Here is a 22,728-nt window from a genome sequence, read left to right as displayed (position 1 = left end):
GGGTGCGGCCTCCAGGGCACTGTTCGGTGGCAGAGCTAGATCATGCTCGTCGGGACAGTGCGGCGCGCTCGGCAGTGGCTCGAATCCGTCGATGATCAAGTCCCCGCGGATGTCAGTCGTGTAGTTTAAACTTCCAAACCTGACCTGATGGCCAGGGGTGTAGCTTTCGATCTGCTCCAGGTGGCCAAGTGAATTGGCCCACAGTGCAAAGCCGCCGAAGACGAAGATCTGTCCGGGGAGGAAGGTCTCACCCTGGACTGCATCGCTATCGATGATCGTAGGAGCCATCAAGCCTGACGGCGACGACACAGAGGAACTCTCAATGAAAACACCAATGTCGGTGTCAAAACCGGCGGATCTCGGGTAGGGGGTCCCGAACTGTGCGTCTAGGCCGGATGGTAACATGAGGCAAGGGACACGAAGTTTTACCCAGGTTCGGGCCCTCTCAATGGAGGTAAAACCCTACGTCCTGCTTGATTAATATTGATGATATGGGTAGTACAAGAGTAGATCTACCACAAGATCAGAGAGGCTAAACCCTAGAAGCTAGCCTATGGTATGATTGTTGATGTGTATGTTGTCCTACGGACTAAAACCCTCCGGTTTATATAGACACCGGATAGGGTTAGGGTTACATAGAGTCGGTTACAATGGTAGGAGATCTGAATATCCGTATCGCCAAGCTTGCCTTCCACGCCAAGGAAAGTCCCTTCCGGTCATGGGACGGAGTCTTCAATCTTGTATCTTCATAGTCCAGGAGTCCGGCTGAAGGTATAGTTCGGCTATCCGAACACCCCCTAATCCAGGACTCCCTCAGATGACAACATACATCAAAGCTTTAGATAAAGATATAGAGAATAACAGGAAAAGCTTTGGGAAGACATGTAACATGCATAGGCTCCCCCTATATGTATGCAATCATGTAAATATGGAATATAAGAGCATGTGAATGCATAGCATGACAGAGTAAGCAATGTGTTACATGTATCTTGGCTATATGCATCAAAGCAAAAGATGTAAATATAGGAAATGTACCTACATGCTCATGAGTCTTTCTTGCAAACAATATGTACATCAGCAAGAAGTCCTCATGCACATGAGTGTGATGCATATACTTACCTTGTGGTCTTGAGTTGGCTTAGTAGGAAAGAACCTGAGTAAACAAGGTTAGATAACACAGATACATCTACTAGCCAGAAAAAAAGAAACCACAAGAGTACCAAGACTGGGATGACATGTAGAGAGTGAGTATTGAGTACTCTATTGGATATAGACATGTCACCAAAGGTAAAGATATGCAATGAATTCAAGGATTTCCTTCCCTTAGATGTCTTGCTCCCCCTGAATCTTGCTTGGGATACTGGGAGAAGATAGGGAACAGAAAATCAGAGCAACGAAAGAAAAAAGAGCAAATGCAAACAATCAAATATGAACATGTCTTTCCCCTCTTAAAGACATGTAACTTCTCTCCTCTTGAACACCAAGCATCCAGGGTCTTTGATGTGATACTTCTTTCTCATTGAAGAACTCTCCCCCTGAGTATTCTCTCTCCCCCTATAGAAATGATTAAGCTTTGATGTGATCTCTCTCTCCCCCTTTGACATCAATTTCCAAGAAGGGCTCTTCTGGATGTTTGTTACAAATGGGTTCAGTCCTTGAGTCACAAAGCAAAGCAGCAAGTCGAATGTGATGCTGGTAGAGGACAAGAATCATTGAGTGGATCTCGAGCAAAAAGAATGCAAGAACTGGTGGCAAGTTGTCTTTCCTGTAGTGAAATCGGTTGCACCGAGTGGTGTGTTCCGTTTGCACCGAAAGAGCTCGGTTGGGCCGAAAACAACAAACCGGTGTGATCGAGTTTATCACAGAGAAAACACTTGTCATCTCAGCTCACTAGACAAGAAAGATCTCACAAGGATTTTCAAGGAATTGGATGCAGGGAATGCATAACAAACAAAGAAAAAGGAAATCTAGATGAAGTTTGCAAAAACTCAAGGAAACACTAGAGAACTTCATCTAGAATTGGGCGGTGACAAAGTCACCTATGTTAGAGTATATTGACTAAGGAGTCAAGTAAGAACACTTGATCGTAAGTCATACTCATCGATTAAGCTCAAAAATGGGGTTACCATTTTTCGTTTAAGCATTTGATGTATTCACATCTTGTTGAGTTGCTTTGACCTATGTCTTGAGGTAAAGCTTCTCCAAGATGGAATGACATACCTTGGGTGGTGGTGTTGATCTTGATCATGTAGTTGAACTTGCGTGGGGTGCTCAAGGTTGATGTAGCACAAGAATGGTTGGGAGCACCACTTGGAGTGCTCAAGATGTGAGTGGGTTGCTATCTCATAGATTTACATTCATCCAAGTACCTACAAGGGTTAGATAATATGCAAGGGTGCAAATATATCCAAGACATATGAATATCATCATAAGAGAAATATCAAGTATTTGTTAGAGATTCATGCCTTGCATGTATCCAAATGGAGTTCCTACTCCAAGTTTGAAGCATCAATGATGTTCAATTCACCTCTCAAACGGCAAAAGACTTTCTCATCAAGAGGTTTGGTGAATATATCCGCCAATTGCTTATCGGTACGAACATGCTAAAGATCAATGTCCCCTTTAGCAACATGATCTTGAATGAAATGATGAAGAACTTCAATATGCTTAGTTCGAGAATGTTCCACGGGATTGTGAGCAATCTTAATAGCACTCTCATTGTCACAAAGCAATGGAATATGTTTCACATTGATCCCATAATCTTTAAGAGTTTGGTTCATCCAAAGTAATTGAGCACAACATGAACCAGTGGCAATGTATTCTGCTTCGGCGGTGGATAAGGATACCGAGTTTTGTTTCTTAGAAGACCAAGACACAAGAGATCTACCAAGAAATTGACAAGTACCCGAAGTGGACTTTCTATCAACCTTGTCTCCGGCATAGTCCGAGTCGGAATAGCCAACAAGATCAAAAGATGACCTCTTAGGATACCAAATGCCAAAATTTGGTGTATGTATTGGATATACTTTAGGTCTATTTGAGCTTGAACTAGCTCAAACTAACTCTAACCCATGGATACAGCAGTAGTTAATCAGCCGATAATTTGTAAGACTACAATAAACTTCTTCAGGGCCCATAATATAAGATGTTAATTCATCTAATATGTGAGTATATTAGATGTTATAAGATATTATAAAATAGTGTTGTACTACATCATTGTGCAATTGTTGTTTAGCTTCTAATATTAACTTGATGCTTTTAGGTACATATGTCATTGGTAAAGATCCGTGCTGCGGCCCTTTCTGCGTATGGGGCAATGAGATATCGATGAACCAGCATCAAGTGAGGAAGTTGATAAAAGATTGTTAGTAAAATGGGTCAAAAGATGGAAATTAAACTATTTGTTTACACTTTATCCAAGACAACAGCAAACTGCAGGATGGTAAGTAAGAACTCTGCAGCCTTCTTTTTACTGCCATAATGAGTTGTGTTAGATGACAATATATGAAATTTTTTTCCTTTGCAGTGGTTGTCAAAGTAGTTTACTCAAGATTACCTCTCAAACTACATGATTGGTGGGCATGCAAAGGTTAACGTATTTTTACTAGAACACGATGATTATCTAGATGTTTTCATAAAGATCGTGAAGGATGGACGGTCGTCCATCACAAGGGGTTGGACTAAAGTCGCGCGTGCCTTCTGCATGGAGGAGGGCACAATATGGGCATTCCGCTTCACCTTGTTCAGCAACCAGAATGTATTTCACCTCTTTCTTTACCGTCTTTAATAGTACAAGTATACAACTGTGGTTCATCATTCTTTATTTGGTTCTTATGTAATTCTTGAACATATGTACCTATGAATCGAATAATGCATTGGTTGTTTAAACCTGATGGATATGAATAAAGCTATAGCATACATTCAAATTCAAATCCGGTACAATTTGAAATAGCAGGAACTAAATTACGCTCTCCAGGTCGTTACGGCACACACGATTGGTAAAATACAAACGTTTACCATATACACCATAATCCGACACAGTTCACAGAGACGAAACGTGTGCAAGCATGCACTCAGTTGCCGTTTGCAAAGCGTGTGCGATGTCAAACAATATCACAAACGATGCTGGCAAACTAAACGTTTGTGATAGTTGCCTTATCGTACACGATTCGCAACCATGAACTGTTTCTGATGAAGTATGCATCGTAAACGGTGCACCACAGAATAGCGTGTGCGCTAGTTGTCGTGTATGACGATGTTACGACGGCCCGATGTTTCATAATCCTGTCCGACACTCGTACGGCAATTAGTTAATCTTCTTAATTAGTTATTGCATACGGTTTGGGAAAAGCGAATGTGTGTGCTTGTATGCTTATAATACACATTCTATAATAGTGAACCGTTTGTGATGGGCCGCGCATCGTAAACGTAGCACCACAGAATACCGAACGAGTAGGAGTACTGTATATGCATCTTGGCTCCCTATCTCGACGGTTTCTGGATCGTGTGGGAAGGACCCCCTATCGCCCGCACTCACTTGGCGACGGTTCCAAATGACGTCGCGGAAAGGGGTTAAAAACCGTTTGTATAGCACCGACGTGTACCAGTGCACATCCGTCTCGACTGCCTTAAGCCATATAATGACTTATTCAGCTTTACACGATACATGTTGCGTTTTGCACTTTTATTCGGGACAGAGATTTCGTCAGGAACCTTCATATATATGTCTGAATCTAGTGATCCGTAAAGATATGCGGTCACGACGTACATCAACTGCATGGATAGACGATTTTGCACTGCCAAAGATATAAGATATCGGAAAGTGGTTCCACTCATTACTAGAGAATATGTTTCAGTGAAATCAATGCCGGGTTTCTGCGTGAATCCTTGTGCTACGAATCTTGCTTTATATCTCACCACCTCATTGTTCTCATCCCGTTTCCGGAGAAAACCCCATTTGAATCATAAGGTAATGAGGTGAGATCTACTGCTCATTTGCAAACTAACCACTCTTACTGTGAGGTCTACGTTTCGTCAAAAGACAAACGATTACCTCCAACGTGTATTCCTTATATTTAAATTGTAGCATACACAAGGTAATAGGCTACATTGAAATCTCTTTGGCAGTCATCTTTGGTGGAGTTTGATGGTGGCTTTTGATGAAGTATGTGCCATGTGGTGGTTTTTCGATCTTGTTGGATTTGGTGGCTTTTCGATGAACTAAGATTATGTTTTTAGTTAAATTATTGGATTGGGTAGACTATGGTTTTTAGCTGAATTGTTGGAAGCGGTGCGTTTCAATTGTTTAAATTATTGTGCAATTGTTTGAAATATTTGTGTTGAAGTATGGAATAATCCGTCACAAAACTGTTATTAGGGAGTTAAATATAGAGAAAGGACTAGGTGCGCCCAGTTTTTAACTGCTCAATTTTTAGAAAATAAGATTTGGGAGGAAGTTTAAGGAGTTATAGGACAAGGTTAGGCTCTTAGTGAATGCACGGCAAAGCTCCAATTTGAGGAAATGAGAAGCTTGGTCATGACTATCTAAACAGGCAGATTCTTTACCTGCTAATGCGTTCTGCTTTTAATAAAGAATGAAGTGACTTTGGCTGACTCATCTATCCACTTAGCAAAATGCTTTCTTTGCACAAACCAAAGTTCTATTCCAAAACCACCCTCTCCATAAAACCGTGTATGTGTTATGAAAGTTTCAATTTTGGCAAAAGACAGTTAACTGATGACCAAGCTGAAAAATCAGAGATCAAACCCGCACAGTTCACAATAGAGGAGCGATCTTATGCGACCGTTTACACATCACTGACTGAAAAAGCATCTCAGCCAAAACAAACAGGAAGCTAAGCTGCTTCCACTGCAACGCTGAAACCCGGTAGAAGGTTCACCCATCACAACAGACGGGAGGAAAGAACAGCAGCATCTAGCATTCTAATTCTTCAGTCGACTGCTCCTGAGCAAGCAGTGTTGCAAAGGCAGTGACAGCAGTGGAGTTTGAAGTTTTTTCAGGTGGGCAGAGCTTCAGTTCACTGACTCCAGGCTCCACGGATAAAGACTTAACTCGTCTCTCAGCTGAAACTCAACAGGCTTGTCCTCCAGGAATGAGTAGCTATCAAGCTCAACTTCATCAAAAGAATCTTCAGTCAGCTTTGCCTTATCGCCTGGATGCAAATGTACGCAAGTTACATGTGAGAAAACTGAAACAAAATTGCAGATTGCCACGTAATGCGACACGTTAAACGAACTAGAGTGAGCCTATGAATGTCCGAGGAGAAAGAGACCTGAAATCGAGAGACGCCCACTGATGTCTGGAAGAATCTCAGGCTCCAGTTCCAGCACATTTACTTCTTCATGAAACGGTGCAACTGTCTGAATCGTCAACAAACAGATATTACATTTCTGGTATCAACATAATGCATTAAAGAGAGGAACAGAAACAACAAATGTTGTTCACTGGAGCATGAGCAAATGACAAACAAGGATATCTTCATTAGCATGTAAAGACCGACAACAAGAACATACCAGGCAAACTAAGGAACGGGAACATACTAGACGACTAAGCAATGACTGTCGGTTTATGTTAGCCTATAATCCTTAGCTAGTTTGATTTTCAGTCAGCTGAATAAGGAGCCATGTAACGTGTGCATGTGCACGTCAACAAACAGATATTACATTTCTGGTATCAACATAATGCATTAAAGAGAGGAACAGAAACAACAAATGTTGTTCACTGGAGCATGAGCAAATGACAAACAAGGATATCTTCATTAGCATGTAAAGACCGACAACAAGAACATACCAGGCAAACTAAGGAACGGGAACATACTAGACGACTAAGCAATGACTGTCGGTTTATGTTAGCCTATAATCCTTAGCTAGTTTGATTTTCAGTCAGCTGAATAAGGAGCCATGTAACGTGTGCATGTGCACGTCAACAAACAGATATTACATTTCTGGTATCAACATAATGCATTAAAGAGAGGAACAGAAACAACAAATGTTGTTCACTGGAGCATGAGCAAATGACAAACAAGGATATCTTCATTAGCATGTAAAGACCGACAACAAGAACATACCAGGCAAACTAAGGAACGGGAACATACTAGACGACTAAGCAATGACTGTCGGTTTATGTTAGCCTATAATCCTTAGCTAGTTTGATTTTCAGTCAGCTGAATAAGGAGCCATGTAACGTGTGCATGTGCACGTCTTGGCCAAGTATTTGCTTTGTTTCCTTAGAACTAGGGCTGCCGGTTCACTCCGTAGGATGACACAGTCAAGGTTATTGTGGCGGCTATGTAGGGGAGAGAAGGACAAGTCGCTATGGTATGGCAATGGCATGGTCGTTGGGCGGCTATGTAGGGTTGAAGGACGAGTGGCTATGGGAGGCATGGCCGTTAAACTCGGTCCAACGCCCATTTTTAGTTCAAGTTAGTTTGTAGCCAAAGAATAAGTAGAGGAGAAGAAGAACAGAAAAGCAGTACGATTATACTGCACAAAACTTGTCTCTCTCACGCATATTTCCTCTCTGTTCGATCATCCCTTCCAACAGTTTATACATGCCATGTGTTATTTACACAAAACAGATGCAAGAAGATAATATATAAAAATTGTTTAATATGAGTATGCATATCCATATAATCATTGCGGGTAAATTCAAATTAAATAAACTGAAACAGGACAAGACACCCGTCAACAGCATAGTGGAAACAAATTCCTACAGCGCTACTAGCAATTAGCAAAGTTGAAGATTCTAATATACATAAACAAATTTTCCAAAAGAAAAAACAGATAAAACTGCGGTTGAGAGCTTAAACAAATATTTTAGGGAAATCCAGATTGAGAATTATCAGCGGTATCATCCACAAGTTTAACTATAGCTAGTTGTCGAGTGCTGCAAGGGGAGTATCCAACAGAGAATTATATGAATTCAGAAGCAACATCCATAAGTACTTATTCCCTCCATTTCATTGAATAAGGCGCCCATGCTTTTCGAAATCCAACTTTGACCGTAAATTACAGCAATAATATATTTTTTAGTGACTTAAAAATTATACCATTGAAAGTTCTTTTGAATATGAATCCAATGGCATAACTTTTATCACATATAACATGCATTTTGTTGGTCTAATTTTTGGTCAAAGTTGATTATTGAAATGTGTGTGCGCCTTATTCATTGGAATGGAGGGAGTACATCTTTGTTGCCTAGTCCACATTTTTAATACTTCTTAATTGCTTCTACAGATAAAAAGAACAAGCTTGCAGCAATCAATAATGACAAATATTTCTTGTGGTAAAAGGACATGATACAGTTCCTCCATGCAAGAGGCATGAAAGGATCACATTTATGAATTTATACACATTGATTTATGTACCAACATTAGCTAAAAGAAACAGTGGAACAAGTAATCATGTAATTTTTGTTTCTATGCTTATGTCATAGTAAAAGGCATAGCAAGTTCAGTAGGTATATAGTGCATTCGGTTATGAAAGAAAGCTAAGTAAGGCATACTGAGATAAACATTATTCCTGTTTGCCAACGTTACCATAATTAGTTAATCCGGATGTAAATTTAGCAGTCTATTGAACCAAGAGAGCAATACTAACAGAATGTTTACGTGTGAACTGGCGAAATGCGTACAGAAGTATGTAGACATTCAAAATAACCTGGAGGAGTTTTAAAAACACAGTGCATGTGGGTGGCTTACCTTAGCTGGAAACAGCAGAGGATCAAATATCACATCTGACCAATCATGCAATGCTGACGTTATTTTCTCCACTTTCTTCTTGACACCTGCACAGACATGATATAACCAGTTACATGCACATATTGAAAAGGTCCGCCGACATACGAACAGGCAAATGAAGCAAACTATAAGACACAAATTCTCACGTTTGTCTATCTTGTCACTGTCCAACCTCTGAGCATCATTCCCAGTGAAGTGGGTGCCCTCCACCCCACCCTTGGCCCATTCATGGCATTTTTTGGTGGCTTCATCAGCATAGATTGTAGTCTTGCTCAGTGGGTTCTTCTTAATGGCTTCTTGGCTGCGAAGAGCAGACTTGTCTTTCAGGACGGACCTATCCTTCAAGGGGTGGCCTTTTTGAATGCTAGGCGCTTGGGGCTTGCTGGTGTTGGACACATCCCGCAGAGCCTTCCTTGCTGATGGCTTTGCTGATGGTTTCAGTGGCCTGGCATTGAGCCCATCAGCCCTCTTGCCTGCCCACCAGGAACAAGTACTTCAGACGCTTACAACAGGAAACTTCCATACCATGAATTAGTTTCGAGCGAAAGAAGGCTCACCTCTATGGATTGGCAGGTTCTCATCAAGGAATACAGCAGCTGGAGCTGGGAAAGCCATGGCCGAACAGAAGCCTTTCTTCTTGTACCTCGAAAGCCTGGATGGAGTTAAATGCTGCTGCGCGAAGGGAAATCAATCAGACGACAGAAGCAATACACAACGAGTTCTCAATGCTATTGTGCTGTAAATAAACTTGCAATCAGCATATGATTTTAAATAAATGCTATTGTTTTGTGAAGGCAACCAAGATTCCGCTCACAGATATGAATCAAGGACTTCCCTACCCTGTTGTGTGGTGTAGAAATTGCAGCTTGCGCAGGATTTACACATCAGAATACGTTGTTTTGAAAAGGCAAACCCAGATCTCACATATATTTTAGGTTAACAGCAATCCCGCTGTGAAATATGCAAGGCGTGTTCAGAAAGACCACGCTTGGCGTGTCCAAGAAAACAGATCAGAAGACAGAAGCGTCGATGCTCATAACCCCGCCCAAGAAAAGGAAGAAGACGCGAACCAGATGGATGGACAGGGCGGATCTAGATGGTGGTGCACCCCGGAAATCGCGAAGGTTGGCGGGACCTCAGTAATCGCTGGATGAGAACAGCCTCGTGCATACCTCAATCAAAACCCTATGGCCAAAGGCTGCGGAACGGGGGCGGAGACAGCAGGAACGCGGTGTCCCGGCGGGGAAAGAACGCGAACGGCGATGCGCGTGAGAGGCGGAAGCGGCGGCGGAGGTATAGGGGAGATTTAGAGCCTGGGTCAGGACGCGAGAGGAAGAGGGGGGAGAAGGAGGAGTACCTCGCCGGAGACGCTGGGGAGTTTTTGTTCTTGGTTTGTCCGTGTTTTGCCTTGTTCGGGGATGGATTGGAGCCAAATGAATTGAGGAAAACTTAGATAGGGTCTGCGGGAGCGGAGCGGTGGGAAGGAAGAGGGCAAAAGGCGAGGAGAGCGCAACGGTCGGATTTCGCTGGGCGGTGCGGGAAACTGCCGTTGGGCCACGCCCGGTTATTGTTGTGGCCCAGCCCGAGACGGATAGCCCAAATCCTAATCGGGAGCCCTGGGGGATAGGTTCATATGCTCTCTCATGAACAATAAAATCCAAAATAATCGTAAACAAATTCAAAAAACTCTGATTTTTTGTGATGAATGTTCTAATTGCGTGCAAAATTTTAGGTCAAGATGACATTCATGGAGGTCTGAAAAAAAAATCAACAACGGTTATTGCTGAAATTTTGCGTGCGGTTAGAAAATTCATCAATGTTCATCACAAAAAAAATCAGAATTTTTTCGATTTTACTGTTCATGCATGAGCATATGAGCTCGGGATCAACTGTAAACTCGCGCTTTATATGGTGATAATTCTAATTTGTTCAAAAAAATAGAATTGATAATAATAAATGATAAATATATGTCATTGGTTTTTTAGTCTCTCAACCCGAACGCCCTATCTACCATTAAATGCACTCACCAATCTTGATCATGAATCCCGTAACATGTCAGCTGCAACAAGCATTCGCTCTCGCGTGGATCGGGCGCGAACGCGAGCGACCATGTATCCATTCAGTCCTTCTTCTTTCTTCTACTCTCTCATCGAGAACGGAGCGTAGCTCAGTTGGCAAGGCGCGGGAGTTTGCAGCCAGCCTACTAGTGTTCAAGTCTAGACTCGAGCGCTTGGTGCTCACGAAGTTTTCTTTTATAAAAAATGCCAACAGGCTAGTCTAGCCTGGGTTGGACTAATTTTTTTTCTACTCTCTCATCCACTTCCAGTCTACTTTGATCCTTGGTCATTTAAGTGTGGGCCAAGCGCGAACACGAGCGCGAGTGGAGTTGGAGATGCCCTTAAACACCAATCTTCTTTTTCAGATAATTTAAAGAGTTCATATTCTTCGCTTGTAGCAAAGAGCAAAAACCATTCCGGAGAATTCGCGCATTTGGTTTGAGTTGATCCTTGACCCGTTTAAGCTTTCTACAACTCTCACATCACACAACAGGTTTTTCTAGATTGTTTTCGATTATTCAGATTTTCTAAGGGGCAAAAAAATTCTACTGGTTTTCTTCTTGTTTCCTTGGTAGTTTTTTTCGTGTTTTTCTTTCCTTTTAATTTAAAATAAATAAAGACTTTTGTTCTCGGATGTCCCTGTTGTTGATACATAAATATTTTCAAAATTTGTTGACATTTTTCAAATCCATCATTAATTTTATCTTTACTTGAGCTTTTAAAAATTTGAGTATTTTTTAAGTTTATGAATATTTTTGAAATTCATGCACATTTTGAAATGTTTGTGATCATCTTTTAAAATCCATGAACATATTTTCCTTTTTAATCTATCCGTGTAGCCGGATTTCTCTATGGAGACTGAGCAATCATTTTTTGTAAGTGGTTTTCCTTAGTAACAGAACTACGGTGGACGAGCCAAGCGACACCACCGAGTCTAGTCTATGCGCGCAATTTTGGCTGCTCCTGAAATTTCACACACCATCAAATTTGTGGACACATCCTATTTTGCGCATAACACACGAAAAAAGAGGAAACGCGCACCGCAGCGCTGCACAATGCATGCTGGGATTCTTTCGTTGGCCCATCGTTTGTTTGTTTCCTTTGGTGGACGGTTTCCACTCTATGTACGCATGAACATCTTACACTTTTTCCTGCCATGGATGCCTCCTCTTCATCCCGGCGAGATGATGTAATGAAGACAGTGTTCATTCCCATAAACGTTGGAGTGATTTTGAAGATCCCGCTATGCACCAAAAGGGTAGGATGATTTTTGGGCTTGGAGCAAGGACAGTCGTGGTGCCTTTTCAGTTCAATCTGCTTATCGAATGATTTTGCATACTAAGTTGAGCAGAGAAAGCTGGCTGAAATGGCGACATGGATCATCATGGTCAAGAAAATAACAGTTGGACTTCTTTATGGAAGATCTGTGTGCCAAGCAAAATCAGGGTGTTCTTGTGGCGTTTGGCGCAACACTCCATACTGACCAACGAGTTCCTTCACCATCGTAATATGGCCATCATGTGCGGTATGACGTCTGCGGATTTGAAGATACTTGGGGACTTGCATTCCTTGACTGTTCCATGGTCAGAAGCCCTTGGGCTTTTTCTCCACAGATTTAGTTGAACACATATGCCCTAATTAGGACCTGGATGCAAAAAATTGGATCTTCACGCTGCACAGTTCTATACCACATGATGAGTTCATAAAAATGGCGGTGACACTTTGGCTGTTTAGCATGTTAAGAAAGGCGATACACGAGGTTATATTCCAAAACCCGTTATCGACTCACTGTTTCATAAATTCGTTTATGTATGAAACATGTCTCAACGAGCACTAGATCAGCCCCTCCGCGACCAAACCATTGGTTGGCTCTGATACGTCCATTTTGCATCATGCTTTTATATCGATATTTATTACATTATGGGTTGTTATTACACATTATGTCACAATACTTATGCCTATTCTTTCTTATTTTACAAGGTTTACATGAAGAGGGAGAATGCCGGCAGCTGGGATTCTGGGCTGGAAAAGGAGCAAATATTAGAGACCTATTCTGCACAGCTCCAAAAGTCCTGAAACTTCATGAAAGCTATTTCCAAAATATATAAAAAATACTGAGCGCCAGAAGTTTCAGAGGGGGTCCACACCCTGGCAACGAGCCTCGTGGGCCCCCTTCTGCTATATGGAGTCTTTCGTCGAGGAAAAAATCATAAGCAAACTTTCGGGACGAGACTCCGCCGCCACGAGGCGGAACCTTGGTGGAACAAATCTAGGGCTCCGGCGGAGCTGTTCTATCGGGGAAACTTCCCTCCGGGAGGGGGAAATCATCACCAACGATCCTCTCATCGGGAGGGGGTCAATCTCCATCAACATCTTCACCAGCACCATCTCATCTCAAACCCTAGTTCATCTCTTGTATCCAATCTTTGTATCCAAACCTCAGATTGGTACCTGTGGGTTGCTAGTAGTGTTGATTACTCCTTGTAGTTGATGCTAGTTGGTTTACTTGGTGGAAGATCATATGTTCAGATCCATTATGCATATTAATACCCCTCTGATTATGAACATGAATATGCTTTGTGAGTAGTTATGTTTGTTCCTGAGGACATGGGAGAAGTCTTGCTATTAGTAATCATGTGAATTTGGTATTCGTTCGATATTTTGATGAGATGTATATTGTCATCCCTCTAGTGGTGTCATGTGAACGTCGACTACATGACACTTCACCATTGTTTGGGCCTAGGGGGAGGCATTGGGAAGTAATAAGTAGATGATGGGTTGCTAGAGTGACAGAAGCTTAAACCCTAGTTTATGCGTTGCTTCGTAAGGGGCTGATTTGGATCCATATGTTTCATGCTATGGTTAGGTTTACCTTAACATTTCTGTTGTAGTTGCGGATGCTTGCAATGGGGGTTAATCATAGTGGGATGCTTGTCCAAGTAAGGACATCACACAAGCACCGGTCCACCCACATATTAAATTATCAAAGTACCGAACGCGAATCATATGATCGTGATGAAAACTAGCTTGACAATAGTTCTCATGTGTCCTCGGGAGCTCTTTACTTCATATAAGAGTTTGTCCAGGCTTGTCCTTTGCTATAAAAAGGATTGGGCCATCTTGCTGCACCTTATTTACTTTTATTACTTGCTACTCGTTACAAATTACCTTATCACAAAACTATCTGTTACCGATAATTTCAGTGCTTGCAGAGAATACCTTACTGAAAACTGCTTATCATTTTCTTCTGCTTCTCGTTGGGTTCGACACTCTTACTCATCGAAAAGGCTACTATAGATGTAACACCCCGGATGTAACTTACCCAATATGTACTCCAACTCTTGCCGTTTCCGGCGCTAAGTTATTTTATTTCCTCGGTTTCGGGTTTTTGTCTCCGTGTGTTGTGGTCGTTGTCATGCATCTCATATCATGTCATCATGTGCATTGCATTTGCATACGTGTTCGTCTCATGCATCCGAGCTTTTCCCCCGTTGTCCGTTTTGCATTCTGGCGCTCCTATCTGCTCCGGTGGTCCTTTCTACCTTCTTTTCGTGTGTGGGGGTTAAACATTTCCGGATTTAACCGAGACTTGCCACGCGGCCTTGGTTTACTACCGGTAGACCGCATGTCAAGTTTCGTGCCATTTGGACTTCGTTTGATACTCCAACGGTTAACCGAGGGACCGAGAAGGCCTTGTGTGTGTTGCAGCCCAACACCCCTCCAATTTGGCCCAAAACCCACCAAAACCCTCTCCATCATCTAGAGTGTTAGATCACGATCATGTGGCCGAAAACCGCACCTCATTTGGACTCTCCTAGCTCCCTCTATGCCTATATATAGATCCCTCCACGAAAATCTCGGGTCTTTCCTACCCTAACCCTAGCCCCGCTCCTCTCCACGCGGGCGGACACGTCCGCCGCCGCCGGACGCTTTACCGCCGTCCACTCCCGTCGCGACATGTGTCGCCGCCGCCTCCACCAACCGCGCCGGCCCGGAGAGCCCGCGCGCGGCCCTCCCGGCCCGGGTCGCCACCCGCCGCCGCCCGGGGCGTCCTCTCCCTCCGCCACCCGGTGCGCCTCGCGTGCCTCGACGCCGGCGACCGCCGCCTCCGCCGCCCGGCCGCCGCGCCTCCTCCCGGCCATCGAGCGTCGCCTCCTCACGCCGGCCGCCGCCCCCGCCGATCCGGCCACCGCGACCACGACTCCGGCGAGCTCCGGCCGGCCTCCTCCTCCACGCCGGCGTCCGCTCCGGTGAGAATTCTGGCCGCCCACGCGACGACTCCGACGCCGAGCTGCTACAGTGCGGGAGCGCCAGATCTAGATCCGGTTCGGGTGCTACAGTAAACCCTAACCGGTTGACTTTTTCCGTCTAACTCCCAGATATTTTTAGCATTCTTCGGCATGCCGTAACTTTGCATCCGTAACTCCGTTTTGCACGTGTAGCGTTCATCTCAGAGAGCACATCATTTCATCTCATTGCATCATTTTCATTTGAGCTCATCTTGATGCCCGAAATGCTGTTGGAAGAGAGCTATTTGAGATAATTGTCAGATCTGCTGCATCAAATAGCTATTTGTCATTTTTGCCATGATTAATGTGTGCATGATATGCTCCTGAGTTCTACATGAGTTTTGTTATATGCTTTGCCGTCTTTACAGAGGTGCTATCCATGTATTTTTGTGATATGTTTGGTGACTAGCACAAGCTTGCAAAGTAGTGCATTCGTTAATGCTGATTTCAGGGACTTAGAATTTCACCAAGTCCTTGATCTGTTTTTATCAATATGCCATATGTTCATGTTGTTTCCTAGTGATCCGTGCCTCTTTTGAGGATGATTAGTAAGGATGATTTGTTAATATTATGGTGCTCTATCCATCCATATCTTTGTTTGCAATTATGGAGCACCCTAGCTTGAGTCAATCGAGCTCTACTTTTGCTATTTCGTAATTCCTGGCAGATTGTCTACTTGTTAGCGATTTTGCCGAGGATGTTGTTGTTGATCCGTGCATGCTATGTTGTTGTTCTTGCCATGTATGGCTTCTATGTTATGTATTCTTGATGGGTGTATGCTTAGTTTGTCATGCCTTGCTCTGTAGTGAGTGCATCGAGCTCGTAAACATGCCTACTCGTTAACATATTTGCATGCTCCAGTTTTTCACTAAGTCTGTAACCTGATTATGTTTTTGCCATGTTCACATGCTTGCAATTGTATTTTCTGATCCCTTTTGGCTCAAGGTCACTAAGGGATTTTTGTTAAGCTCTTTGAGTAGCTTCATGCCATGCCTTGCTTTGCCATGTTTAGTTCCTGTAGCATATAGTTTTCTTGCTCCAAAGTGTGCTACCTGATCTGAAATTCCAGACTTGTGTTAATTTCACTAAGTCTGAAACCTGTTTATCATTTGCATTTTTGCCATGCTTGTTTGAACCTGTTAATGGATGAATTAGCCGTAGCTCAGTGTTCATCTTTTATTAAGCATTATGAGTGGATCCCTGCCATGTATTTTGTTTCCATGTTTGAGTGTTGTAGCATTTTATCTTGATGTATTTAGATGGCTACTTGTTGTTTATCGCAGACCGGTGACATATTTGTTTTGCTTGCCATTTCCAAACCGTGCATCTGATTCCGGTGTTCTTTATATAGATTTCAACCGAAATCACCTCACCTTTCCAGTGGCAATCTTGGATTTCCAAGTTGAGGCCAGGTCCAATCATTCCTTGTCAAATCTTGCATATGCATCACATATCGCATCCCGCATAGCATACCTTGTTTGCATCATATTTGTTTGAGCTTTGCATGTGGTTGATTGTGTTACTTTTGCTTGTTTGTCTTGTTTGGGTAGAGCCGGGAGACGAGTTCGCTAATGAGGAGCCCGTTGAGTTTGCTTACGAGGATCAAGTCAACTCTGACAACTTTGTAGGCAAGATGATCATACCCTCGAAATCACTTCTATCTTTGCTTGATAGATGCTCGCTCTTTTGCTATGCCTATGCTACGATGCCTACCACTTGCTTATCATGCCTCCCAAATTGCCATGTCAAACCTCAAACCCACCATGTCCTAGCAAACCATTGGCTATGTTACCGCTTTGCTCAGCCCCTCTTATAGCGTTGCTAGTTGCAGGTGAAGATTGGAGATCGTTCCTTGTGGGAACATTGTTTATTTGTTGGGATATCACTATATTATCTTGTTATATTAATGCATCTATATACTTGGTAAAGGGTGGAAGGCTCGGCCTCTTGCCTAGTGTTTTGTTCCACTCTTGCCGCCCTAGTTTCCGTCATATCAGTGTTATGTTCCCGGATTTTGCGTTCCTTACGCGGTTGGGTGATAATGGGAACCCCTTGACAGTTCGCCTTAAATAAAACTCCTCCAGCAATGCCCAACCTTGGTTTTACCATTTTCCACCTAGCCTCTTTTTCCCTTGGGTTTCTGGAGCCCAAGGGTCATATTTATTTAAACCCCCCTGGGCCAGTGCTCCTCTGAGTGTTGGTCCGACCGAGCAGACTGCGGGGCCACCTCGGGGCAACTTGAGGTTTGGTTTTACTCGTAGAATGTCTCATCTGAGTGTGCCCTGAGAACGAGATATGTGCAGCTCCTATCAGGATTTGTCGGCACATTCGGGCGGTGTTGCTGGACTTGTTTTATCTTTGTCGAAGTTGTCTTGTAGAACCGGGATACCGAGTCTGATCGGAACGTCTCGGGAGAAGGTTTATCCTTCGTTGACCGTGAGAGCTTGTGATGGGCTAAGTTGGGACTCCCCTGCAGGGATTTGAACTTTCGAAAGCCATGCCCGCGGTTATGGGCAGATGGGAATTTGTTAATGTCCGATTGTAGATAACTTGAACATTAACTTAAATTAAAATGAATCAACTGCGCGTGTTACCATGATGGTCTCTTCTCGGCAGAGTCCGGGGAAGTGAACACGGTGTTGGAGTTATGTTTGTCGTAAGTTGTTCTGTAGTTCTTCGTTCGTTCTTTGCCTTCTCTTCTCGCTCTCTTTTGCGAACAGGTTAGCCACCATATATGCTAGTCGCTTGCTGCAGCTCCACATATTACCTTGCCTTACCTATAAGCTTAAATAGTCTTGATCACGAGGGTGCGAGATTGCTGAGTCCCCGTGGCTCACAGTTTACTTCCAAACCAGATGCAGGACCCGATGATTCCGTTCCAGATGATGCACTTGATCTCAAGTGGGAGTTCGACGAAGACTCACGCCGTTACTATGTGTCTTTCCCTGATGATCAGTAGTGGTGCCCAGTTGGGGCGATCGGGACCATGTCGCTTGTTGGGGTTGATCTTTTATTTTGGTACCGTAGTCGGACCATGAGTGTATTGGATGATTGTAATGCTATTTATGTACTTTGTGTGACGTGGCGAGTGTAAGCCAACTATGTACTTTTCCCCTTATTATCTATTTACATGGGTTGTTGTGAAGATTACCTTACTTGCGACATTGCTTTCAATGCAGTTATGCCTCTAAGTCGTGCTTCGACACATAGGAGATATAGCCGCATCGAGGGCGTTACAATAGATCCCCTATACTTGTGGGTCATCAGGCTCTACCTGATGGATTATGCAAAAAAAAAGTTGATGCATCACTGGCAAGGAATAGATCGATTGGAGCCGTTGGAGCAGTATGCAGGGACCACCTTGAAGGTTTTCTGGGGGCATGTGCTATATTTTTGTATGGATGGAGGATCCAACTATGGAAGCTCTAGCGTGAGGGAAGCTTTGCCACTAGATGACGACCTATATGTTCATTAGATCTATGTTACTTCAGATTGCAATGTGGTCATAGACGATATCAAGCAAGGAGGTACAACAAGTTATGGTGCAATTATCCAATAAACCATTGTCGTTTTGCTAGGTGTAATTTCATATATGAATTTAGAAGCTCGAGTGTCGAGTCTCATAATTTAACAAGGCATGCTTTATCTTTGGGGGCTGGCCACCATGTTTGGTTAGGTCAGTCCGGATCCCTTACATTCGTCCCTGTAACCTGCTACCTCTTGAGCATGTGTTGGTTTCCCTTAAAGAGGAAAGGGTGATGCAGCAAAGTAGTATAAGTATTGCCCTCAGTTTTTGAGAACCAAGGTATCAATCCAGTAGGAGATAACACGCAAGTCACCTAGTACCTGCACAAACAATCAAGAATCTTGAAACCAACGTGATAAAGGGTTTGTCAATCCCTTCACGGTCACTCGCAGAAGTGAGATCTGATAAAGATAATAAGATAAATATTTTTGATATTTTTGTTGTATAGATTGGGAAGTAAAGATTGCAAAATAGTAAACGAGATGCGATGTAAATAAAAAGAGATGCAATATAATAAGAAAGAGACCCGGGGGGCATAGGTTTCACTAGTGGCTTCTCATGATAGCATGTATTACGGTGGGTGAACAAATTACTGCTGAGCAATTGATAAAAGAGCGCATAGTTATGAGAATATCTAGGCAATGATTATGAATATAGGCATCACGTCCGTGTTAAGTAGACCGAAACGATTCAACGTCTACTAATATTACTCCACACATCGACCGCTATCCAGCATGCATCTAGAGTATTAAGTTCATAACAATAGAGTAACGCTTTAAGCAAGATGACATGATGTAGAGGGATAAACTCAAGCAATATGATATAAACCCCATCTTTTTATCCTCGATGGCAAAAATACAATACGTGCCTTGCTGCCCCTACTGCCACTGGGAAAGGACACCGCAAGATTGAACCCAAAGCTAAGCACTTCTCCCATTGCAAGAAAGATCAATCTAGTAGGCCAAACTAAACCGATAATTCGAAGAGACTTGCAAAGATATCAAATCATGCATATAAGAATTCAGAGAAGAACCAAATATTATTCATAGATAAACTTGATCATAAATCCACAATTCATCGGATCTCGGCAAACACACCGCAAAAAGTACTACATCGAATAGATCTCCAAGAGCATCGAGGAGAACCTTGTATTGAGAACCAAAGAGAGAGAAGAAGCCATCTAGCTAATAACTATGGACCCGAAGGTTTGTGGTAAACTACTCACACATCATCGGAGAGGCTATGGTGTTGATGTAGAAGCCCTCCGTGATCGATTCCCCCTCCGGCAGATCGCGGGAAAAGGCCTCAGATGGGATCTCACGGGTACGGAAGGTTGCGGCGGTGGAAAAGTGGTTTCGTGGCTTCCCCTGATGTTTTTAGGGTATAAGAGTATATATAGGCGAAAGAAGTACGTCGGTGGAGCTCCATGGAGCCCACGAGGGTGGGGGCGCGCCTACTGATACGTCTCCGTCGTATCTACTTTTCCAAACACTTTTGCCCTTGTTTTGGACTCTAACTTGCATGATTTGAATGGAACTAACCCGGACTGACGCTGTTTTCAGCAGAATTGCCATGGTGTTATTTATGTGCAGAAACAAAAGTTCTCGGAATGACCTGAAACTTTACGGAGACTATTTTTGGAAATAATAAAAAATCCTGGAAAAAGATCAAGACCAGGGGGCCCATACCCTAGCCACAAGGGTGGGGGCGCGTCTGCCCCCCTGGGCGCGCCCCCTACCTCGTGGGCCCCCTGGAGCTCCTCCAACCTCAACTCCAACTCTATATATTCACTTTCGGGGAGAAAAAATCAAAAAGAAGGATTCATCGCGTTTTACGATATGGAGCCGCCGCCAAGCCCTAAAATCTCTCGGGAGGGCTGATCTGGAGTCCGTTCGGGGCTCCGGAGAGGGGAATCCGTCGCCATCGTCATCATCAACCATCCTCCATCACCAATTTCATGATGCTCACCGCCGTGCGTGAGTAATTCCATCATAGGCTTGCTGGACGGTGGTGGGTTGGATGAGATTTATCATGTAATCGAGTTAGTTTTGTTAGGGTTTGATCCCTAGTATCCACTATGTTCTGAGATTGATGTTGCTATGACTTTGCTATGCTTAATGCTTGTCACTAGGGCCCGAGTGCCATGATTTCAGATCTAAACCTATTATGTTTTCATGAATATATGTGAGTTCTTGATCCTATCTTGCAAGTCTATAGTCACCTACTATGTGTTATGATCCGGCAACCCCGAAGTGACAATAATCGGGACCACTCCCGGTGATGACCGTAGTTTGAGGAGTTCATGTATTCACTATGTGTTAATGCTTTGGTCTGGTACTCTATTAAAAGGATGCCTTAATATCCCTTAGTTTCCAATAGGACCCCGCTGCCACGGGAGGGTAGGACAAAAGATGTCATGCAAGTTCTTTTCCATAAGCACATATGACTATATTCGGAATACATGCCTACATTACATTGATGAATTGGAGCTAGTTCTGTGTCACCCTAGGTTATGACTGTTACATGATGAACCGCATCCGGCATAATTCTCTATCACCGATCCATTGCCTACGAGCTTTCCATATATTGTTCTTCGCTTATTTATTTTTCCGTTGTTATTGTTACAATCACTACAAAATACCAAAAACATTAATTTTGTTATCATTACCTTTTGCTACCGTTACCACTACTATCATATTACTTTGCTACTAAATACTTGCTGCAGATATTAAGTTTCCAGGTGTGGTTGAATTGACAACTCAGCTGCTAATACTTGAGAATATTCTTTGGCTCCCCTTGTGTCGAATCAATAAATTTGGGTTGAATACTCTACCCTCGAAAACTGTTGTGATCCCCTATACTTATGGGTTATCAAGACTATTTTCTGACGCCGTTGCCAGGGAGCATAGCTCTATTCTTTGAGTCACTTGGGATTTATATCTGCTTATCATTATGAAGAACTTGATAGATCCAAAAACCAAGATTTATCCCTCAACTACAAGGGGAGGTAAGGAACTGCCATCTAGCTCTGCACTTGATTCACCTTCTGTTTTGAGTAAGCTTGCGACACCTAAACGTGCTTCTGCTATTGATTCTGATATGTCGCATATTATTGATGATGCTTATGATGAAACTACTTCTATGCTTGATACTACTATGCCACTTGGTGAATTTCTTGATGAACAACTTGCTAGGGCTAGAGAGAATGAAATTATTAAAACTGATAATATTGATGAAAGTGATGATGAAGACTCTCCCCCTAATAAATATGAATTGTCTGTTGTTCATGAGGGTTATGTTATGGATGAAGAAGCTACTAGAGCTATTTTAGCTTGCAATGATAGATATGATCTAAAGAGGTTATTAGCTAAATGGAAGAAGCAATCCCTTAATGCCAGAATGAAACCTGACCCTGCTTTTGCTACTTCATCTATCTGTGTTACTGATAAGGATTATGAATTATCTGTTGATCCTGATATAATTACTTTGGTTGAATCTGATCCTTTTTATGGCTATGAATCTGAAACTGTTGTGGCACATCTTACTAAATTAAATGATATAGCTACCCTGTTCACTAATGATGAGAGAACTCGTTACTTTTATATCCTTAAAATATTTCCGTTCTCATTAAAGGGTGATGCTAAGATATGGTTTAATTCTCTTGATCCTGGTTGTGTGCGTAGTCCCCAGGATATGATTTATTACTTCTCTGCTAAATATTTCCCTGCTCATAAGAAACAAGCTGCTTTAAGGGATATATATAATTTTGTGCAACTTGAAGAAGAGAGTCTCCCACAAGCTTGGGGGAGGCTTCTCCAATTACTTAATGCTTTCCCTGATCATCCTCTTAAGAAAAATGGAATACTTGATATCTTTTATAATGGACTAACTGATGCTTCCAGAGATTACCTGGATAGTTGTGCTGGTTCTGTTTTCAGGGAAAGAACACCGGATTAAGCTGAAATTCTATTAAATAATATGTTGACTAATGAAAATAATTGGACACTTCCTGAGCCTATTCCTAAACCAACTCCGAAGAAAAGAGGTGTTCTATTTCTCAGTCCTGAAGATATGCAAGAGGCAAAGAAATCCATGAA

At 42.8% G+C, this 22,728-nt stretch overlaps 1 protein-coding gene across 2 annotated transcripts; it reads right to left on the bottom strand.

Moving 5' to 3' along the window:
* Positions 1-5,738: 5,738 nt before the first annotated feature.
* On the bottom strand, positions 5,739-10,270 carry LOC125513205. 2 transcript variants are annotated; one of them, XM_048678238.1, is made up of 6 exons: positions 10,117-10,270; positions 9,317-9,431; positions 8,906-9,232; positions 8,721-8,806; positions 6,294-6,381; positions 5,739-6,173 (listed from the first exon to the last, which is right to left on the bottom strand). In XM_048678238.1, exons 2-6 carry the CDS (start codon positions 9,372-9,374, stop codon positions 6,034-6,036), a joined length of 699 nt encoding a protein of 232 aa, XP_048534195.1. In that variant the 5' UTR covers positions 9,375-9,431; positions 10,117-10,270; the 3' UTR covers positions 5,739-6,033. The 2 variants fall into 2 exon arrangements, with proteins under 2 accessions (XP_048534195.1, XP_048534194.1); XM_048678237.1 differs by having other exon boundaries at positions 9,317-9,428; positions 10,117-10,266.
* Positions 10,271-22,728: the final 12,458 nt, after the last annotated feature.

The sequence above is a fragment of the Triticum urartu genome, chromosome 6 (assembly GCF_003073215.2).
Source record: "Triticum urartu cultivar G1812 chromosome 6, Tu2.1, whole genome shotgun sequence".
NCBI classification, from domain to species: domain Eukaryota; kingdom Viridiplantae; phylum Streptophyta; class Magnoliopsida; order Poales; family Poaceae; genus Triticum; species Triticum urartu.
This window is presented reverse-complemented; position numbering and strand designations above follow the sequence as displayed.

Bases quoted from the DNA above. Each gene is read 5' to 3' on its own strand.
- LOC125513205 (XM_048678238.1), bottom strand. From the start codon at position 9,374: ATGGCTTTCCCAGCTCCAGCTGCTGTATTCCTTGATGAGAACCTGCCA. The intron at 9,233-9,316 runs GTGAGCCTTCTT...CCTGGTGGGCAG, and splicing joins GAACCTGCCAATCCATAGAG to GCAAGAGGGCTGATGGGCTC. The intron at 6,174-6,293 runs GTCTCTTTCTCC...ATTTGCATCCAG, and splicing joins TGGGCGTCTCTCGATTTCAG to GCGATAAGGCAAAGCTGACT.